The sequence below is a fragment of the Suricata suricatta genome, chromosome 4 (genome assembly GCF_006229205.1).
Source record: "Suricata suricatta isolate VVHF042 chromosome 4, meerkat_22Aug2017_6uvM2_HiC, whole genome shotgun sequence".
NCBI classification, from domain to species: domain Eukaryota; kingdom Metazoa; phylum Chordata; class Mammalia; order Carnivora; family Herpestidae; genus Suricata; species Suricata suricatta.
In genome coordinates, this window is record NC_043703.1 from 60,069,513 (window position 1) to 60,086,672 (window position 17,160).

At 43.9% G+C, this 17,160-nt stretch overlaps 1 protein-coding gene and 1 pseudogene across 1 annotated transcript; one reads left to right on the forward strand and one right to left on the reverse strand.

The window, feature by feature from the left end:
* The first annotated feature begins 1,547 nt into the window (after positions 1 to 1,547).
* ALG11 (ALG11 alpha-1,2-mannosyltransferase) lies at positions 1,548 to 15,163 on the forward strand. The gene is made up of 4 exons (XM_029938593.1): positions 1,548 to 1,629; positions 6,789 to 7,019; positions 11,221 to 12,152; positions 14,850 to 15,163. Exons 1-4 carry the CDS (start codon positions 1,586 to 1,588, stop codon positions 15,119 to 15,121), a joined length of 1,479 nt encoding a protein of 492 aa, XP_029794453.1. The 5' UTR covers positions 1,548 to 1,585; the 3' UTR covers positions 15,122 to 15,163.
* On the reverse strand, positions 8,156 to 9,900 carry LOC115290376 (annotated as a pseudogene).
* Positions 15,164 to 17,160: the final 1,997 nt, after the last annotated feature.

Sequence of the window (17,160 nt, forward strand, 5' to 3'; positions counted from 1 at the left end):
TTTTTAACCACTACATTTTCAGCTCTTCATGCCTGAAACACATAGTAAGTTTTCAATAAATGTTTGCAGAATAAAGGAAGACATGTAAATGAACAGAAAAGGATTAGGAAGCAGATCTGCTTTTCATGCTCAATATTTCTGTGCTGTTTCCATTTTTAAGTCCCCACATGAATGCGTTACTTGTATAATTACAATGAATTCAAAACAGTTCTTTAAAAACAAGTTTTGGGACCTGGATAGATCAAAGAGACCCGCGCACTCTTAACTTCTCTGGGTAATTAATTTAACCGTCCTGGGCAATTAGGGCTCTTACACAGCAACTCAACACTCGCTTTACAAATCCAGCTTCAGACCTAAAGATGAATGGGAAAGTGCTAGGTTTTAAGTTGATCCTGCAAACCCGTTAAAGGCACGGCACTTCTAAGGGCGTTCTTGTTACATCCCCGAGTTCCCAGCGGCTGGGGCTCTAGCCGCCTGTCTTCCTCTAGCAAACCAGGCCGCAGAGAAAAGTGGGCAGGCGGGCGTGGAAAGTTCTCCAGGTAGTGAGCTCGCGGCGCTCAGGGAGGGAAACTTACTTTGCAACTGGCCCCTACTCTAGCAGTAAACTGCCTCTCCGGTTCAAGCATCCTCCTCCCGAGGAGCCAATTTCTTCTGTGATCCACTCAGAGCCCACAGGTCACCTGGTTAGTGGAGAAGTGCGGTGTTAAAACCCCGGGAGCGCGCTGTGGGTGGCATCTCTGTGGTTTGGCTCTCTCACCCAGGACCGGGTCCCCTGCATTTCGGACCAGGGGATCAGCAGCCTTCGCGGCACCGGCTAGTTCAAAGTTGCGCGCCCAGGCGCCCTGGCCCTTAGGGGGCGCGGGAATAAGCGCAAGAGCAGAGGGTCGGCCTCGGACCTTCACTCACACCCAGAGGCTGCCCTGCCCGTACCCCCTGGCGGGGACCGGTGCTCCCTCCCAAGTCTCCGCTACCTCGGGCCGGTGCGCTGACTCGGTCTTCGGCCCCCCGTGTGTGCGGGGAAGGACAAGAAGGCTGGGGAGCCGGACAGCGCAGAGCCGGAGATGCAGATCCCAGGGCTCGCCAACCGCCCGCGGAGAAGGTGCGGCGTGGCGGGCATCAGCTTCGGGTTCGCTCCGCACAGCTCCCCCTCCGCTCCGCGCTTTGCTCCGGGACGCCGCGGGTCTCAAATGCCACAGCCGTCGCGGGAGTGAACTCCGCACCTGGGAAATCGATCCGAGATACGCTAAGGCCTCCCATTGGTCTCAACGGCCGGCGGGGGGCTTCCAGTGGGGGAGGGGACCGAGGGCGGGTGCGCCGGCTGTCCATCACAGGCCACGCCCTCTCCAGCCCGACTCCCACTAGGGCCCCGCCCATTGGAGGGGCGGGACTCGTGTTCGCCACGCCGAAAATTTGTCTCCTCCCCGGGAGATTCTATTGACTGGAAGGCCGTGGGAAGCTACTACCAGCAGCCAATTGAAACACGCAACCTGACCCATGGGGGCGGAGAGAACACCGCCCGCTTCCTCTGTAGCCAATAGAGAAGAGGAACAGCGAAGCGCTTCCTGAGTTCGGGGGTCGAGGGAAGATGGCGACCACCAAAGGGGGTTGGTGCTTGTGCGAGTTACTGAGGTGAGGAGCTGGTGGTGTGGACTCGCAGGTGTTTTCTGTTTCGCGGCGGTACTTGTCCGCCCAGTGCAACTGAAATTTGCGGGGAGGGGGATCTTCTAGACACGAATCTAGGCCTCAAGGATAGTGAGCGCTCTTCTCACTTTGGAGTCTTCCAATTAGACAGAAGCCGACTGGGTTAAAGACTCAGTTTACCGGGTTTTCTTCGCCTGCCCCACTTCTGGGTGAGGGATGCAGTTTCCCTTCCTGTCTTTTTCTTTTTTTCCCGCGCTCCCAACTATTCTAACTTGTTCATATTCATTTCTCGTTTTCCTTTCTGATTGCGCCATGGATCATTTCCCAAATTATCGTTATCTCTTTTTGGTAAAGAATAAACTGGCTCTTCCTTCTCACTTCGTCGTTTCCCTTCTTTCACTCACCAAAATTGTCGTCGTTAACATATGCTACTTAAATATGTCAACCTTAAAAATAAAACAGCTATCTTACCAGCAAAAATGGTTTGGTTGGTTTTTTGTTTGTTTCGGGAGTAGCAGAGAATTGCATTTCTGGATATACAAGCTATGGCAAAACCATAGGCAAGTTCTACCAAGGAGAGGACCATTGTTTTCTGGAGAAGGAGGGAGTTGAAGGGGTGGGGTTGAAGGAAAGTCTACTGGAGAAAAGCCGGAGTGGTGAGGGGTTCTCAATGGCTGAGTTGCGGTACTCTTGTCGGAGATGCGGCATACAGCTTTCACTGTTGGGGCCTGTTAGTGACAATTCCATCGTGTTTAGGATTCTTCTGTTGGGTGCTGTAATTGACAGTTCTTCATGAAGTTGACATTTGGGTGTTCGGGCTCCTTCTGCATTCCCCCTCCTGGCCTCCTGACTCCCATTTTAGTGATATTTCTCTTTATTTTCACAACCAAAAAGTTTATGTTGAATCCTCTGCTGCATGATCATCCATTGATCTTTATTTCCGGTTGATGTAAGAGTAATCATAAAAAATTTTATTTCATAGGTAATACATTGTTTTTTCTAGAAGAGTTAGGAAATAGAGGAACAAAACCAGAAAATCAGCCAGGTGTGCTACCCTCTGGAGATAACTACTGTTAACATTTTGGTGAAAAAAAACCCAAACCTTATTTTTCCTACATTAGTTGCTGCAGTAGTACTGTATTTTATGGGTCTTGCCATATATATGTAATATATATAACACACATATACATGTATATCTATCTATACATATACATGTATATATATGTTATATATATAACTATTCCATCTACACAGTTCTTTTAACACCTACCTATTTTTGTTCAGGTTGAAATTTGTAATTAACATGATAGCATCCTGAATAGCAGTTTATACATATTGTCTCCAAAGTTCAGGTATTGTTTCTTCATTTTTGTCCCCTCTACTCCAATTTCTATAATGATTATTTAAAACATTTTGAACAGGAAAGTCTATTTTCAGAGGCTTCATATTCTTCCCTGCCATTTGAAATGTCCCTGATTCAGTGCTTTGCACATTATTGTGGCTAAATAAATTTTTGTTGAGTGCATGAGTCACTGTTGATTAGTTACCTTTTAAAGCCTTAGGTTTCTGTGGTAAACATTATTTAATGGCACATATTTTGAGTTTTATATAAATAAAGATCAATAAATAAAGATCAATGGATGATCATATATATAAATATATATATATATTTTTTTAATGTTTGTTTTTGAGAGAGAGCACAAGGTGGGGAGCGGCAAAGAGAGAGGGAGCAGGAATATGAAGCAGGCTGAGAGGGAGGAATCTGAAGCAGGCTCCAGGCTCTGAGCTGTCAGCACAGAGTCCAATGCGGGGCTCAAACCCACAAACTGAGATCATGACCTGAGCCGAAGTCAGATGCCTAAGCAACTGAGCCACCCAGGTGTCCCTATTTTTAGTTATATGTAACAGATTCTAAAAGAGGTAGTTTTGATGTGCAAGTACTGTAGGGTGTTTGATAAATTTATATAGTCTGTATCTTTGAAACAGACTCAATAAAAGACTGGATCAACTTTAGTTATTGGTAGGATTTTTTTTTTCTGATTTTAAGTTAAATAGTTCAAATTGGAAATCCCATCACATGAATCTTTACACTTAAATCATTAGAAGGAAATGCCATAAAAATCCTTGGATTCTGTGCGTCAGCATATTTTAAATTAAATGGGCTTTTAACTTTTCTTGGGAAAGCTGTATGATATTCCTTTTATGAACAGATCGATTCCAAATGTTAAATAATTGACAAATCCTACCACTTCTGTGAAACCCTGTTCATCCTTGAAGGCAGTAGTTCTCAAAGTATAGTCCATAGACCTTGGCAGGTTCCCAAGATTGCTTTTAGTAGTTGTTCAAGACCAAAACTATTTTTATAATAATTTAAGATAACATTTGCTTTCTCACCATGTTTACATTTGCACCAATAGTGCAAAAGTAATAGTGGATAAAACTGCTACTTACTACAAATCGAGTCAATGACATCAAAGTGTATTAGAAGTCTTGTGTTTTTCACCACCGTGCACTTGCTAAAGCCAGTTTTACTATGAATGTCCTTGATGAAACAGTAAAAATTAATTTTGTTAAGTATTAACCTTGAGTTGGGTACATATTTTTTTACTATTCTATATAACATCTCCATACTGAAGTATGATGTTTTTATCTCAAGGAAGAGTTCTTGTATGATTGCTAAGTTTCACACTGAATTAGACACTTTTTTATGGGACATGCTTTCTGCTTAAAAGAATGACAAACTATGGTTCTTCTATCTTGGGTATTTGAAAATGAATGAAGTGACCCTGTCAATTCAAAGAAAACAAGTGACAGAATTTATTGCTAATAATAAAGTTGGAACTTTCAAGTGAAAATTAGAATTTTGGAGAACCTGTATCTGCCATTCAGAGCTTGACCACTTTTTAATAATTCAAAGATTTTCCTGAAGAAATGGGCAGTTATATTAACAGATGTGATTTGGGGGATATTATACAATGAACTGTGCCCACATTTGGAAAGTGTACATGAGTCATGAACCAGTATTTTCCAAATAATCAAGTCATGGTGTTACAAAATCACGTATAGGTAAAAGATCCATTAAAAGGGCAAGATTTCACGTATAACAGTATGAAAAGGTCATTGATTGGGTTTCAAATTCCATGTTACATCTGACCATTAAGAAATTGCCATTTGTCTGATTTGGTATAACATCACAGAAAAATGTTGTCTGAAAAGGCTATTTAAACATATGTCCTTTTCCTACTACATATCTGAGTGAGCTCAGATCTCTTTCATATACTTTATATAAAACAACATATCACTAAGATTGAATGCAGAAGCAGATATGAAAAGCTGCTGTCTTTTGTTAAGCCAGGCATTAAAGAGATTTACAAAAATCTAACACTGATATCCTGCTTACTGAATTTCTTTTTTTGTTTGTTTGTTTGTTTGTTTGGAAAATAATAGAACTTTTTAATAAAAATGTTTTATATTAACATGTAATGGATTTGTCATTGTTAGAATAATTTATCATTTTTTTAAATTCCTTAGTTTCATTTCTGATATGCTAAATATTGGTAGATATAATCAATGTAAATGAATATTTCTCAACAAGTGGTGATTTTACTCCTGCAGGACATTTAGCAATGTCGAGATAATTCTGATGGTCATGATTGGAAGGGTACGATGGGCATCCAGGGGGTTGAGGCCAGGAATGCAGCTAAACATCCTATAAGGCAGAGAGGACAGCCCCCGCAACAAAGAATTACGTGGTCTGAAATGTCAGCAGTGCCGAGGTTGGGAAATCCTGATAGAAACAAAAGCTGTATGAGGTCTTCAGTAATTTTTAAGAGTTTAAAGTTATCCTGAGATCAAATCATTCTAGTTAGTCAAATACCTATTCAAGTAGTAGACTTATTCACATAGGAAATCCCACATGAGAAATTTGTTTCCAAAGTAAATATAAATAAGAAATGTATTTCTGCCAGGGTGGCTCGGTCAGTTAGGCGTTTGTCTCATGTTTCCACCCAAGTCATGATCTCATGGTTCTTGAGTTCCAGCCCCGTGTCAGGCTCTGTGCTTGGGATTCTCTCTCTCCCTCTCTGCCCCTCCCACTTACTCTCTCTGTCTCTCTCTCTCAAAATAAATAAACTAAAAAAAACTTTTTTTAAGTTATTTCTCTGAAGGATTTATGTCTTCTACTTATGGACAATGAAAACTATGCAACTACACAAAATATCCCCATATGTTCTTGGGTCATTAAGCCCTTCAGAGCCCAGTCTGCTTTTCACTACTAAGTACAAACTTAAGAGTCTGTATACCTGTGTCCCCCACCTGTCACCACTTCCCACCAAATACTTGAGCTCCCCGGCCCTGACTTTTCATTACTTAAGATGTAGTATTTTAGTGTTTTTATGTGTTACAAGCTCCCCGAGGGTGTAAAAAATATGAAATTAGATACCAACTATATTGCCCAACCTTAACAGAAAAACATACTTTGAAAAATCATTTTAACATCCTTTAAGAGACATCTGAGGATGTAAAAAATTTTGTATGCAGTCAACAAATACAGATGCCTTCTTTGGGCCAGGCATTATGTCAGTCAGCGTGCAAGTGAGCTTGCTACTGTGCATGGAGTAGAAGTAGGTTGTCGGTGCATTTTTGGCAGCTCATTTAGAGGCACATAGGGAAGGGCAGTGTTCTAGGGTCACAGAAACAGAGCAGATGCAGAACTTGCAATAGAAATGGAGATACCTAAGTTCCTCCGGCCCCAGAAATTGTTCTATTTAGGCAATGTGAGAGGATAAAAATGATTTGCTACCTCATCAAACTTTTAACTAATTAAATGTTCCTTATTGATCATTCAGAAGATGTACTGCTTGATTTCTGTGTCGTCATTTTGAGGGTCAGATGCCATTCCTAATCATGTCTTGTTTAGGCTAATAAGTAAATTTGTCTTTAATCCCTGAAGACATACACGGTTAGGAGAAACTTGCTCAACATTGATTTTTACTGCTGATTAAAAAGTATTTTGTCAGCAGACTCACAGGTATAAAAATCTCTTTTTACTACTAATACGTAAAGTGGATATGTGAAAGTAGATTTTAATTTGTTGTTTCTTTTGAATGGGCATTCTGTTGATTTTTACATTTTTCCTCTTGTTTCAGGTTTTTTTATTCATTATTCCTCCCTGGCCTGACCATATGTGGAATTTTATGCATATGTTTGTTCATTTTCCTCTGGGGAATCAGACTGCTGGTACGGAGAAAGAAAGAGTCCGTAGCAACTAGCAAAAATGGGAAAAATCAACTAGTGATTGCATTTTTTCATCCATACTGCAATGCTGGCGGAGGAGGGGAGAGAGTTCTGTGGTGTGCCTTGAGGGCTCTTCAGAAAAAGTAGGTATGCATCTTTCTCAGCTGGTTTGCTCTAATATTACCTTAAAAAAAATCATTACCTGGTGGAAATTTACCTTTCTCTTGTACCTTATCCATAGCCAACTGTTCTTCAATAAGGAAATAATTGTGTTATGTGCCAGCCTGCCTTACAAGATCCTGTTGAATTTTAGTTGATATGATAAAGAAATGGAAAGTATCTGCCCTTTAATGACAAAATTTAGTGGGGATAACTGTCACCTTGGAAGAATGTGTGGAGAAGTTGAGAGTTGAGTAATAAACAGAAATATACCAAGTAATATGGGGAACACTTTAAACCTGAATACTTTTAGCCCATAGTGTCACACAGGAAATTATCTCTGTGAAAGCATCTGTCTGATTTTAATGTTGATATCATTACCAGTTAGTCTTAAGTTACCATGTTGGAAAGAATATGCTGCTACCTGGTCTTTTAATGTCTTAGGCTTTCTTCTCCCCGCCTGCATCTCCAAACGTAGAAAGGAACGAACATAGTAAGGTACAAACTCCATTTATGGTTTTCTCAGAGGGGAAACTATTATTCTTCCATGGTTACTCTACTTTCTGGCACGTGCCCTTCTTCCAGGTCCAGAGCCTTCGCGCAGAACCCCTTCACTCCGCATCTCTACACTCGGGGCTCATCCTGGCTTCCAGCCACCACCCCTGTGTTTCCTCAGCCACCTTCCATAAGTCCCTAGATTCAAAACATGCTCTTAAATCCCAACTTAATGCCACCTTTCTGAGGCCTTCCCTGCTCCTATTCTGATCACTACTGCTCTTTCCTTCTCATAACTCTGTGCATTAACTTGTCTGCCTGGATTATCTAGCTCTTGAGGGCGGTGGTAACGTCTTGTGATAGCTCTACCCTACTCCCCAGCAAACTCCGTTACTCCCAGCTCCCCTGCAAGGAAAGAAGTCCAAATCCTTAGTAGAGCAGAGAAGATCCTTTTTTATCTTGTTCTTGCTCCATTTTCTTTTCCATGCCTCTGCATTCCTTCAGGTATACTTTGCTCAGCATACTCAACCGGGAGCATCACGGTCTCTCTAGATTCCTTGCCTTTCCACATGGTGTTCCTATATTTCTAAAATGACCTTTTTCTCCTCAGCTAATTTTTTTTTATAGTCTTGAGGTCTTTTATTTCTTTTTACATTTATCATGCCATGAATTCATGGGGAATGGGCTCCAGCAGCTCAGGCTCCTTTCCATTGGTTCTCACACAGCGTGCTTCCCTGGGTGGGGCAGGCTGGCGCTTCAGTTGGACCCAGTACCCTTCTCCTTGGCTTCCTTCTTCTTCTGATCATTTTCCTTCACACGCTTCAGGAAGCTGTCTCAGCTCTTTGAGTGCTTAATATGCTCATTAATTCTCTTAGCAAGGATCTTTCCCTTCACTTGCTTGTTCATGACAGTGCCCACAGCGTGCCCAGTGACGTTGTATGCTCTCCCAGACTCGCCGTGGTAACACTGTGGGGCATCCCTTTCTGAACAGTGCCCACCCATTCCCTTGATGTCCACAACATCATCTTTCTTGTAGATTCGCATGTACGTAGCCAAAGGAACGACTGCATTTTTCCTAAAAGGCCTAGAGAACGTGTAGCAAGTACCTCTCCTCTTTCTCTTTTGTTAGCCATTTTGGCAAATTACTGGAAGATGGCGGTTCCAGCCGAAAGGTCCTCAGCTAATTTCTACAAGCCTCTTCTGACTCAGCATGAACTACCATACACTTTTCATTCCATCTAGAAATATTTATTGGGAACCTACTCTGTCAGGCACTTTTGAATCAAGATTGAATGGTGAACAAAATAGATCATGGATCTTAGATCTTAGTTGGTAGACAAAATAATAGCTAAGAAGAATAATACCAAATCGTGAGAGATGCTATGCAAGAAATTAAAATAGAACTCCATACTTTATTTTTTTAATTTTTTTAATGTTTGCTTATTTTGAGAGAGAGAGAGAGAAAGAGAATTCCAAGCAGGTTCCACACTGAGCGGAACTTGAGACTCGATCTCATGACCGTGAGATCGTGCCCTGAGCCGAAATCAAGAGTCAGATGCCTTATAGACTGAGCCACCCAGGCGCCCCAGAAGTGATTCCGTATTTTAGATTGAGTGATTAGGGAAAGTCTCCAAGGAGGTGATACTTCACTGAGGTTTACGGGACAAGAGCAGCTGACCCGTACTGAGCATTTACTGTGTGCCAGCATTGCGTGCAGTGTTTTACATTCGTCCACTCGCTCAGTCTTCAGAATAACCGCAAGAGGTTGTTACTGTTACCCTCATTTGACAGATAGGGGAGCTGCATTACCAGAGCCCATGTTGTAAGTCAAATGCCACACCGTCTGCCTCAGGAAAACAGCAAAGATGAGAAGAGTTCAAAACAGAGTCCCCTAAGACTGGAAGGAGCCTGTCTGTCGCTTACAGAAAGGAATCCAGTTTGGCTGACCCTGTAGGCACGTGAGCGAGTGGAGGCAGGGCCCAGATTACACAGGGCTTGAGCGAGTGGGGTGAGGAGTCTGGGTGTTATTCTAAGTGCCGTGGGAAACTGTGTGGGTGCTTCAGACAGAGTATATTCTGCCTGTCTGCTGCTGCAGGACAGGCCACCCCAAAACGTCATGGCTGAAGCAAGAATTTATTAGTATCTTTCACCGTTTGGGGACTGACGGGCTATGTTTGGAACCGCGCATACCAAGCGGCTGCACTGAGCTGGCAGCTGGGGCCCGGTCATGTGAAGGCTCCCTCACTAACATACCTGCTTCCTGGGCTGGGACAATTGCAACAGTGACAGTGAGTGAAGGGGGAAGCCCTGGTCAGGCGTCTCTGTCACCCCAGCCTCTCCATATGACTCGCTTGCGCTTGCGCACAACATGGCGGTCTCGGGACAGTTGGACGTCTTATGTCACAGCTGACTTGTCTAGAGCGAAGCAGAAATTACCATCCCCTTAGAGCTTGGCTCTAGAAGCAGGCAAAATGTCACCTTTGACATGGTCTATTGGTAAAAGCAGTCACAGAGCCCTTCATCCCAGGGGAGGGGACATAGAAAGACCATACACTTGATAAGTGGCAAAGAATTCGTGGCCACCTTTAAGCAACTGGAGATGACTATCGTTTTTACATATTATAAGGATCACTGCAGGGGCGCCTGGGTGGCTCAGTCAGTTAGGTATCTGACTCTTAATCTCGGCTTAGGTTGTGATCTCAGGTTCTTGAGTTTGAGCCTTGCTTCAGGCTCTGCGCTGACAGTGCGGAGAGTGCTTGGGATTCCCTCTCTCTCTCTGCCCCTCTGCCTGCTCATGTGCACAAGCTCCCTCCCTCTCTGTTTTTCTCTCTCTCTCAAAAATAAATAAACATTAAAAGAAAACAAAGCTCAGTGTAAGGATCATTCTGGCTGCAGGGAAGTGCAGCTAGATGCTCGTCTTTGAGGCCTGCACAGGATCAAATGGCCATCTTTATCAGCACATCACAGTGTTGCAGTTTTCTGTTTATATATCTGTTTTCCCCACTGAACCCAGCCCCTCGAGGGTAAAGATTCTCGAATCCCTGGATCCTCAGAACCTAGTAGCTCATATTAGATACTTAAGAAATGTTTTATGACTCAGAGAACAACTAAAAACACCATCAGAGCAAATGCCAAAAGCACAAATAGTCATAAGAGCATACTTTTATAGATTTCCATTTTTATTATACCCTATCTAATATATTTTGAGGTAAGCACCAGAACTGGCTTTTAGAATCTCATTGCATTACTCGGATAAAAACACTGAGTAACACTTTAGTATGTATGATCCTATCTAAATACACATTTATTAAATTTTAACTCTTGTTTAGGAGTATGTAATTGATAGTACCATTTTGTCCTGAAAAAGTCAAAATAAAGTTTTTGTGTATTTGATAAAAATGGAAATGTCAGCAACTTTTGTTGATGTCTGCTCTATGCAAACTCTTAGAAGAGGAAATAGCCAAGAACTAGAAGTCTTATTTGGTAGACTAACATTTAACTTGCAGGACAGCAGAAGACTCAGGAGAGAGGATCCGTAGACCAAGTACAATGAATGAAAAACAATGGAAAACATTTTTCTTTCAGTATGAAAATAACCTTCTTATAATAGTGACAAAATAATTATCTCCAACTTGTTCCTTGATATTTACCAAAACGAGTGAAAACTTTAACTCCTACATTCTGTTTTAGGTATCCTGAAGCAGTTTATGTTGTGTATACCGGTGATGTGAATGTCAGTGGTCAACAGATACTAGAAGGTGCTTTCCAAAGATTTAACATCAGGCTCACTCACCCAGTGAAGTTTGTTTTCCTAAGAAAACGCTACCTCGTGGAAGATTCGCTCTATCCTCACTTCACACTGCTGGGCCAAAGTCTCGGATCCATTTTTCTTGGCTGGGAAGCTCTGATGCAGTGTGTTCCTGACATTTACATCGATTCAATGGGCTATGCGTTCACACTGCCTCTGTTTAAGTATTTAGGCGGTTGCCGCGTTGGCTGCTACGTTCATTATCCCACAATCAGCACTGATATGCTCTCTGTAGTGAAGAACCAAAATGTCGTATTTAATAATGCAGCCTTCATTACCAGGAATCCTTTTCTCAGCAAAGTAAAGCTCATCTATTACTATTTATTTGCTTTTATTTATGGACTTGTGGGTTCTTGCAGCGATGTAGTGATGGTCAATTCTTCTTGGACACTAAACCACATTCTCTCGCTGTGGAAAGTCGGGAATTGCACTAATACCGTTTACCCACCTTGTGATGTACAGACCTTTCTGGACATCCCCTTACATGAGAAGAAGACAACTCCAGGACATTTACTGGTTTCCATTGGCCAGTTCCGGCCTGAAAAGAATCATTCTTTGCAGATCAAAGCCTTTGCTAAATTGCTGAGTCAGAAGGTGGCTGGGCCACTTCCTTCCCTTAAACTTGTCCTCATTGGAGGTTGTCGTAACCAAGATGATGAGCTCAGGGTAAGCCAACTGAGAAAGCTTTCTGAGGATCTAGGAGTTCAAGAAGATGTGGAATTTAAAATAAACATTCCATTTGATGAGTTAAAGACTTACTTGTCTGAAGCAACAATTGGTCTGCATACCATGTGGAACGAGCATTTTGGGATTGGTGAGTTTGTCCTTTCAGCAACTCATTCGGTGTCATGAGGTGTCCATTTGGGTTCTCTTGATAAAATAGTAATACTCTAGAAGTTCACATCAGGTCTTAATTCTCCTCCCCCAGTCCACCAAGTAAGCTTTTATCATTTGAGAGCCCACAGGACAGAACAGTCAATAATAATACCTGATATTTATCGACAGCTTACTGAGTATAAGTCGCTGTTGAGATCTTTACAAGTATTATCTGATTTAATCCTCTATGAAACCCTGCTTGATGTATTCTCATTTACATTTTATGAGTAAAGAGACTCAGGCACAGGGGCTCCTGGGTGGCTCAGTCGGTTAAGCGTCCGGCTTTGGCTCAGGTCATGATCTCACGGTTCATGGATTTGAGCCCCACGTCGGGCTCTGTGCTGACAGCTCAGAGCCTGGAGCCTGCATCATATTCTGTGTGTACCTCTCTCTCTGACCCTCCCCTGTTCCCACTGTCTCTCTCTGTCTCTCAAAGAACATAAAAAAAATTTAAAAACAAAAAACAGAGACTCAGGCACAGAGAGGTTTTGAACTTGCCCTTGGTCAGCCACAAGAAGACGTAGAGCTTGGATCCTCACCCAGACAGCCCATGCTTGTACCTACCACAGTTTCTCTGCCCCACCTGACCCCATGTCCGGACTGGTGCAGATTCCTGGCCTTACCTCAACCGAAGGCCCAACTCCACATCCCCGGGTGGCGCCCAGGTGGTTGTGTTTTGGTAAAGCTCGTCAGGTGACTTTATCACACACCAAAAGCTGAGCTGACTGGGCCTCTCACGGCAATTCTCTTGTATCTTCTGTTGATTCCCTACCTGTTATCGGAATGGCCTACCTTCCTCTTTCTGCCAAGATCTCATTATAAGTGTCTGACTTTCATCTCCTTAGCCTTTAATTTAGCCTTTCTTATTTATTCTGGCGCAAATTGCTCTCTCTGACTTCCTGTTGTGCATACATTTGGTATAAAGTCAGGTACTGTCTTGTGTCTCATTTGGTTCAACCTCTATTTCTCAGGTGGCTGCTTTGTGTCCCACACTGCTAAGTGTTCAGGGAAAATGGAAGAACATGAAAGTGAAGTTTCCTGTGCTGAGGCCATGATTTATCTTACCCTCCTGTCTGTCCTTAGTGGGTACCCACTACTAAGCGGCATATAGCAAGAACTTTTTGATTCAGACCTTCTGCATGGGGTCTGACTTCCTGTGCCTCCTTCCTCGGAGACTAACTGAGCATTCACTGTGCCAGGCATGTGACAGGGCTGGGAAAATGACTGGGAGACAGGAACTGTTGTTCCCTTCAGAGACCTCCAGCTCTGCGTGTGATACAGACCAGTTACCCAGCACTTCACTGGACAGGGTGCTAAGTGCTGCCTCAGGGCAAATGCAGGGTGATCGGAAATCACCCAGGAGAAACACCCAACAGATGTGTGAGGTCAGAGAACAGTTGCCTAAGGAAATGGTGTGACATGTAAGCCGGGGCCTGAACAGTAATGGAAGTTAGCCTTGCAAAAGATGGGAGAGCATCAGGCGGAGGCAACAGCATTGCGGCAGGTGGGACCATCGGGCACTAGCAGGTGCACTCAGGGAACTGAGGGTCCCGTGTGGCCAGAGCACACAGGTGGCAGCATGCAGACGGACAGGGGAGCTGGGGCCAGATGAAGCCAGTGGGAAAAGCTAGACGGATTTTGAGTGTCGGATTTAAAAGCTTTCTATTCCCTCAAGTTCACCATGGTCGCGGTGGAGGGGTGGATCGGTGAGGAGCAGGGAGAGCCGGGGAGGAGGGCAGGAGCATGTGTTGGGCTGCCCCAGCAACCTGGGTGAGGTGCTGTGGTCCAAACATGTTAGGCAAACACGCTGAGGGAAACTGAAGCAGGATTGAGCCAGACGTGGTGAGTAATAGGATATGTTACACGAAGGAAAAGAAGAGTCCGAGAGGACCTCCTAGGGTTTTGAGTGTAGACAACTGTATAACTGGTGGGTGGCTTTCACATAGAGACGGACTCCTGGAGGAGAGGCGGTTGACGAGCCAGGTTCCCAGCAGGTAGAGTTAGAATGATCCATGGGACACAGAAGTGTGTGTCCAGCAGACACGTGTCTGTACGAGTCTGAAGTGCAGGTGGGGGACCTCACCAGGAAACACATACTGAGGACTTTGTCGCTGTCTGGGTAGTTACGGAAGCCCCATGGAAGAGGGTCAGGTGGCCTCGGGAGAGAAGAGGCCCTGCTGCACCTGCACGATGCTGGGAACGTGATGGGCTCAGGCGTGGGCAGACGACGAGGAGCCAGCAAAGAAGACAAGGGAGGAGGGAAAGCCCCCAATGCTGTCGGTCATTGGGACTCCTGAAATTTGCTTTTGCTATCTCTTGACATCTTTTATCTTTCAGTCTGCCATCTTGCTAGGACTCTGTAGCCTGCTTTGTTTTGTTATCTGCTGGGTTCTGATTTTATAGACTGTTCTCTACCTGCTGGCCTGTTAAGAACAAAATAGCATTACCGTGAAGCTTAAAAACTCAAAAACTTAAGTTATCTGGCACCGTGCAAGTTTAGTGAGCAAACTTACAGACCCAACAGACATTACATTTCTCACGAGTGTCCTAAAACTTGGAGAGTTTCTGCTCAGCCTCGTTCTTGCGAACACTCTCTAAAAGTTAAAAGACTACGTGGATTTTGTTTCTTTCTCAGGAGTTGTCGAGTGCATGGCAGCCGGCACGATTGTCCTCGCACACAACTCAGGGGGCCCCAAGCTTGACATCGTCGTTCCTCACGGAGGAGAGGTCACCGGATTTCTGGCTGACAGTGAAGAAGGCTATGCGGAGACCATGGCTGATATTCTTTCCATGTCTGAGGAAAAGAGACTCCAAGTCCGAAGGAACGCTCGGGCGTCCGTAAGCAGATTCTCTGATCAGGAGTTTGAACTGGCGTTCCTGTCGTCTGTGGAGAGCTTATTCAAATAATGTCGTATCTGTACAGATTAAAGATATTTTATAGAAAATGGCTAAATGCCTTCAGTCGTTAGTCATTTTTCTAAGCGTTTTCTGTATTGTAAGGAAGTCAGCCTAAGCAGTGCTGTCAGCAGTGTGTATATAGACAGGCTATTTATTTCAGTGAAAATGACAAAAGTCAAAATTACCTGAATTGTTTCAATGAAAAAATTTTAGGTTACTATTTTGTCTCAAATTCTGAAAGATATGGATCTGAAAGAAAAAAACCAACCATCTTAATTTTGCTTACAGTCATGTTTTTCAAATCCTCTTTGTCAAATCACTGTACTTTAGAAACCAGGAAAGAGAATGGACCTTTAGAAAAAAAGGAAATGTTAAAAGGCAAATGGAAGACTGATAATTAATAGAGTAGTACTTTAGAACTGTTCTGAGGGAACGTTTGAATCCTAACTAAGAATTGCGGATGACCTTCTTGAGTCTATATAAAGAGGAGAGAGACTTTGAGCAGGCTTAATCCCGTTGTAACCGCGTGTTGTGAAAAGACAGGCGGGCCACCCCGGGGCCCGCTCGGCTCGCAGAGGCCAGGACGCTGCCGGCAGTCCTTCCCACAGCTCCGTATTTGTGAAATTAGGTTTCTGTTCCGTGCTATCAGTGCATTTGATAAGGACACTCTCATTATCCCTTCACATTTCCACGTCACAGGAGGCTGGGAGCTGGCTTTCAGCTGTTCAGAAGGTCTGAGTGAGATCGCTTTGATAAGGTGTTTTTCTGACAGCGGAGACAGAGTGGCCAGGTCCGTCCACCCAGCCTTTGTTATCAGCACCATGCCTCGTAAGATGACGAGGTGGCATTCTGAAAAGACACCGGGCTAGCAGGACACATGGGCCTGATCCCTGCGTCATCCTTTACAAACGTCTGACCTCTTCGTACTCAAGCTGCTTCTGAATCTTTTTGAAACTCAGATTCTTCATCTATAATTTGGAGATGGTAATACCTACTGATTCCGAGATGGAAAGGCTGCGGGAAATACCTGGAAATTTATCCAAGCTTTTTAAAAGTACCGGTATAAAGTACATTGATCAAAGATAACAATTTATAGTAAATGAATTTTGTAATCCTCCTTATTAATGCATTAGGGTTCAGTGTAGATCAGCGGTTACTTAGCCGGGAATCAGTGCACATTTAACAGGACTCCTGTGCCGGATGACTAACGTGAAAATCCTGTGGCTGTGCAGATGCGCCTACAGAAACCTCAAACGTTTGGCGTTTTCTGCGCGGAGAATTAGCTCCTTCTAGTTCAGTGAACACACCTCTGGCACAGTCCGATACATCTTTCTAAACATTCGTTGTCATGTTAGCTAACATACAGTGTAGTCTTGGCTTCAGGAGTAGTTTCCCATGATTCATCGCTGACATACAACACCCAGTGCTCATCCCAGCAAGTGCCCTCCTCGATGGCCATCACCCGTTTTCCCTGCTCCCCACTGCCATCAACCCTCAGTTTGTTCTCTGTATTTGAGAGTCTCTTATGATTGGTCTCCCTCTCTTTGTATCTTATTTTTCCTTTCCTTCCCCCATGGTCTTCTGTTAAGTTTCTCAAGTTCCACATGAATGAAATAACGTGTCTTTCTCTGTCAGTCTGATACATCTTTGTGTTAGAGGCATGTGAAAGAGGCATGTTTTTCCCTCCCAAACTCCTCTCATCCAGTCACCGACCGCGCCAGCTTCATCATCTACTCCTGGTTACGTCGTTGACTCATCTGCAGGCCACAGGCCACCTTCTGTCATCAGATCAGAAAGTAGCAAAATGGAGGCCCAGGATGATGTGACACACCAACATAGCTTTGGGTGGAGATGATTCAGTTTAGAAAAGAAAGACTGGGGATGCCTGATGGCTCGGTTGGTTAAGCGTCCCAACTTCGGCTCAGGTCATCTCACAGTTCATGAGTGTGAGCCCCCCACATCGGGCTCTCTGCTGTCAGTGCAGAGCCCGCTTTGGATCCTCTGTCACCCTCGCTGCCCTCCCCAGCTCGTGCTCTCTCACTGTTAAA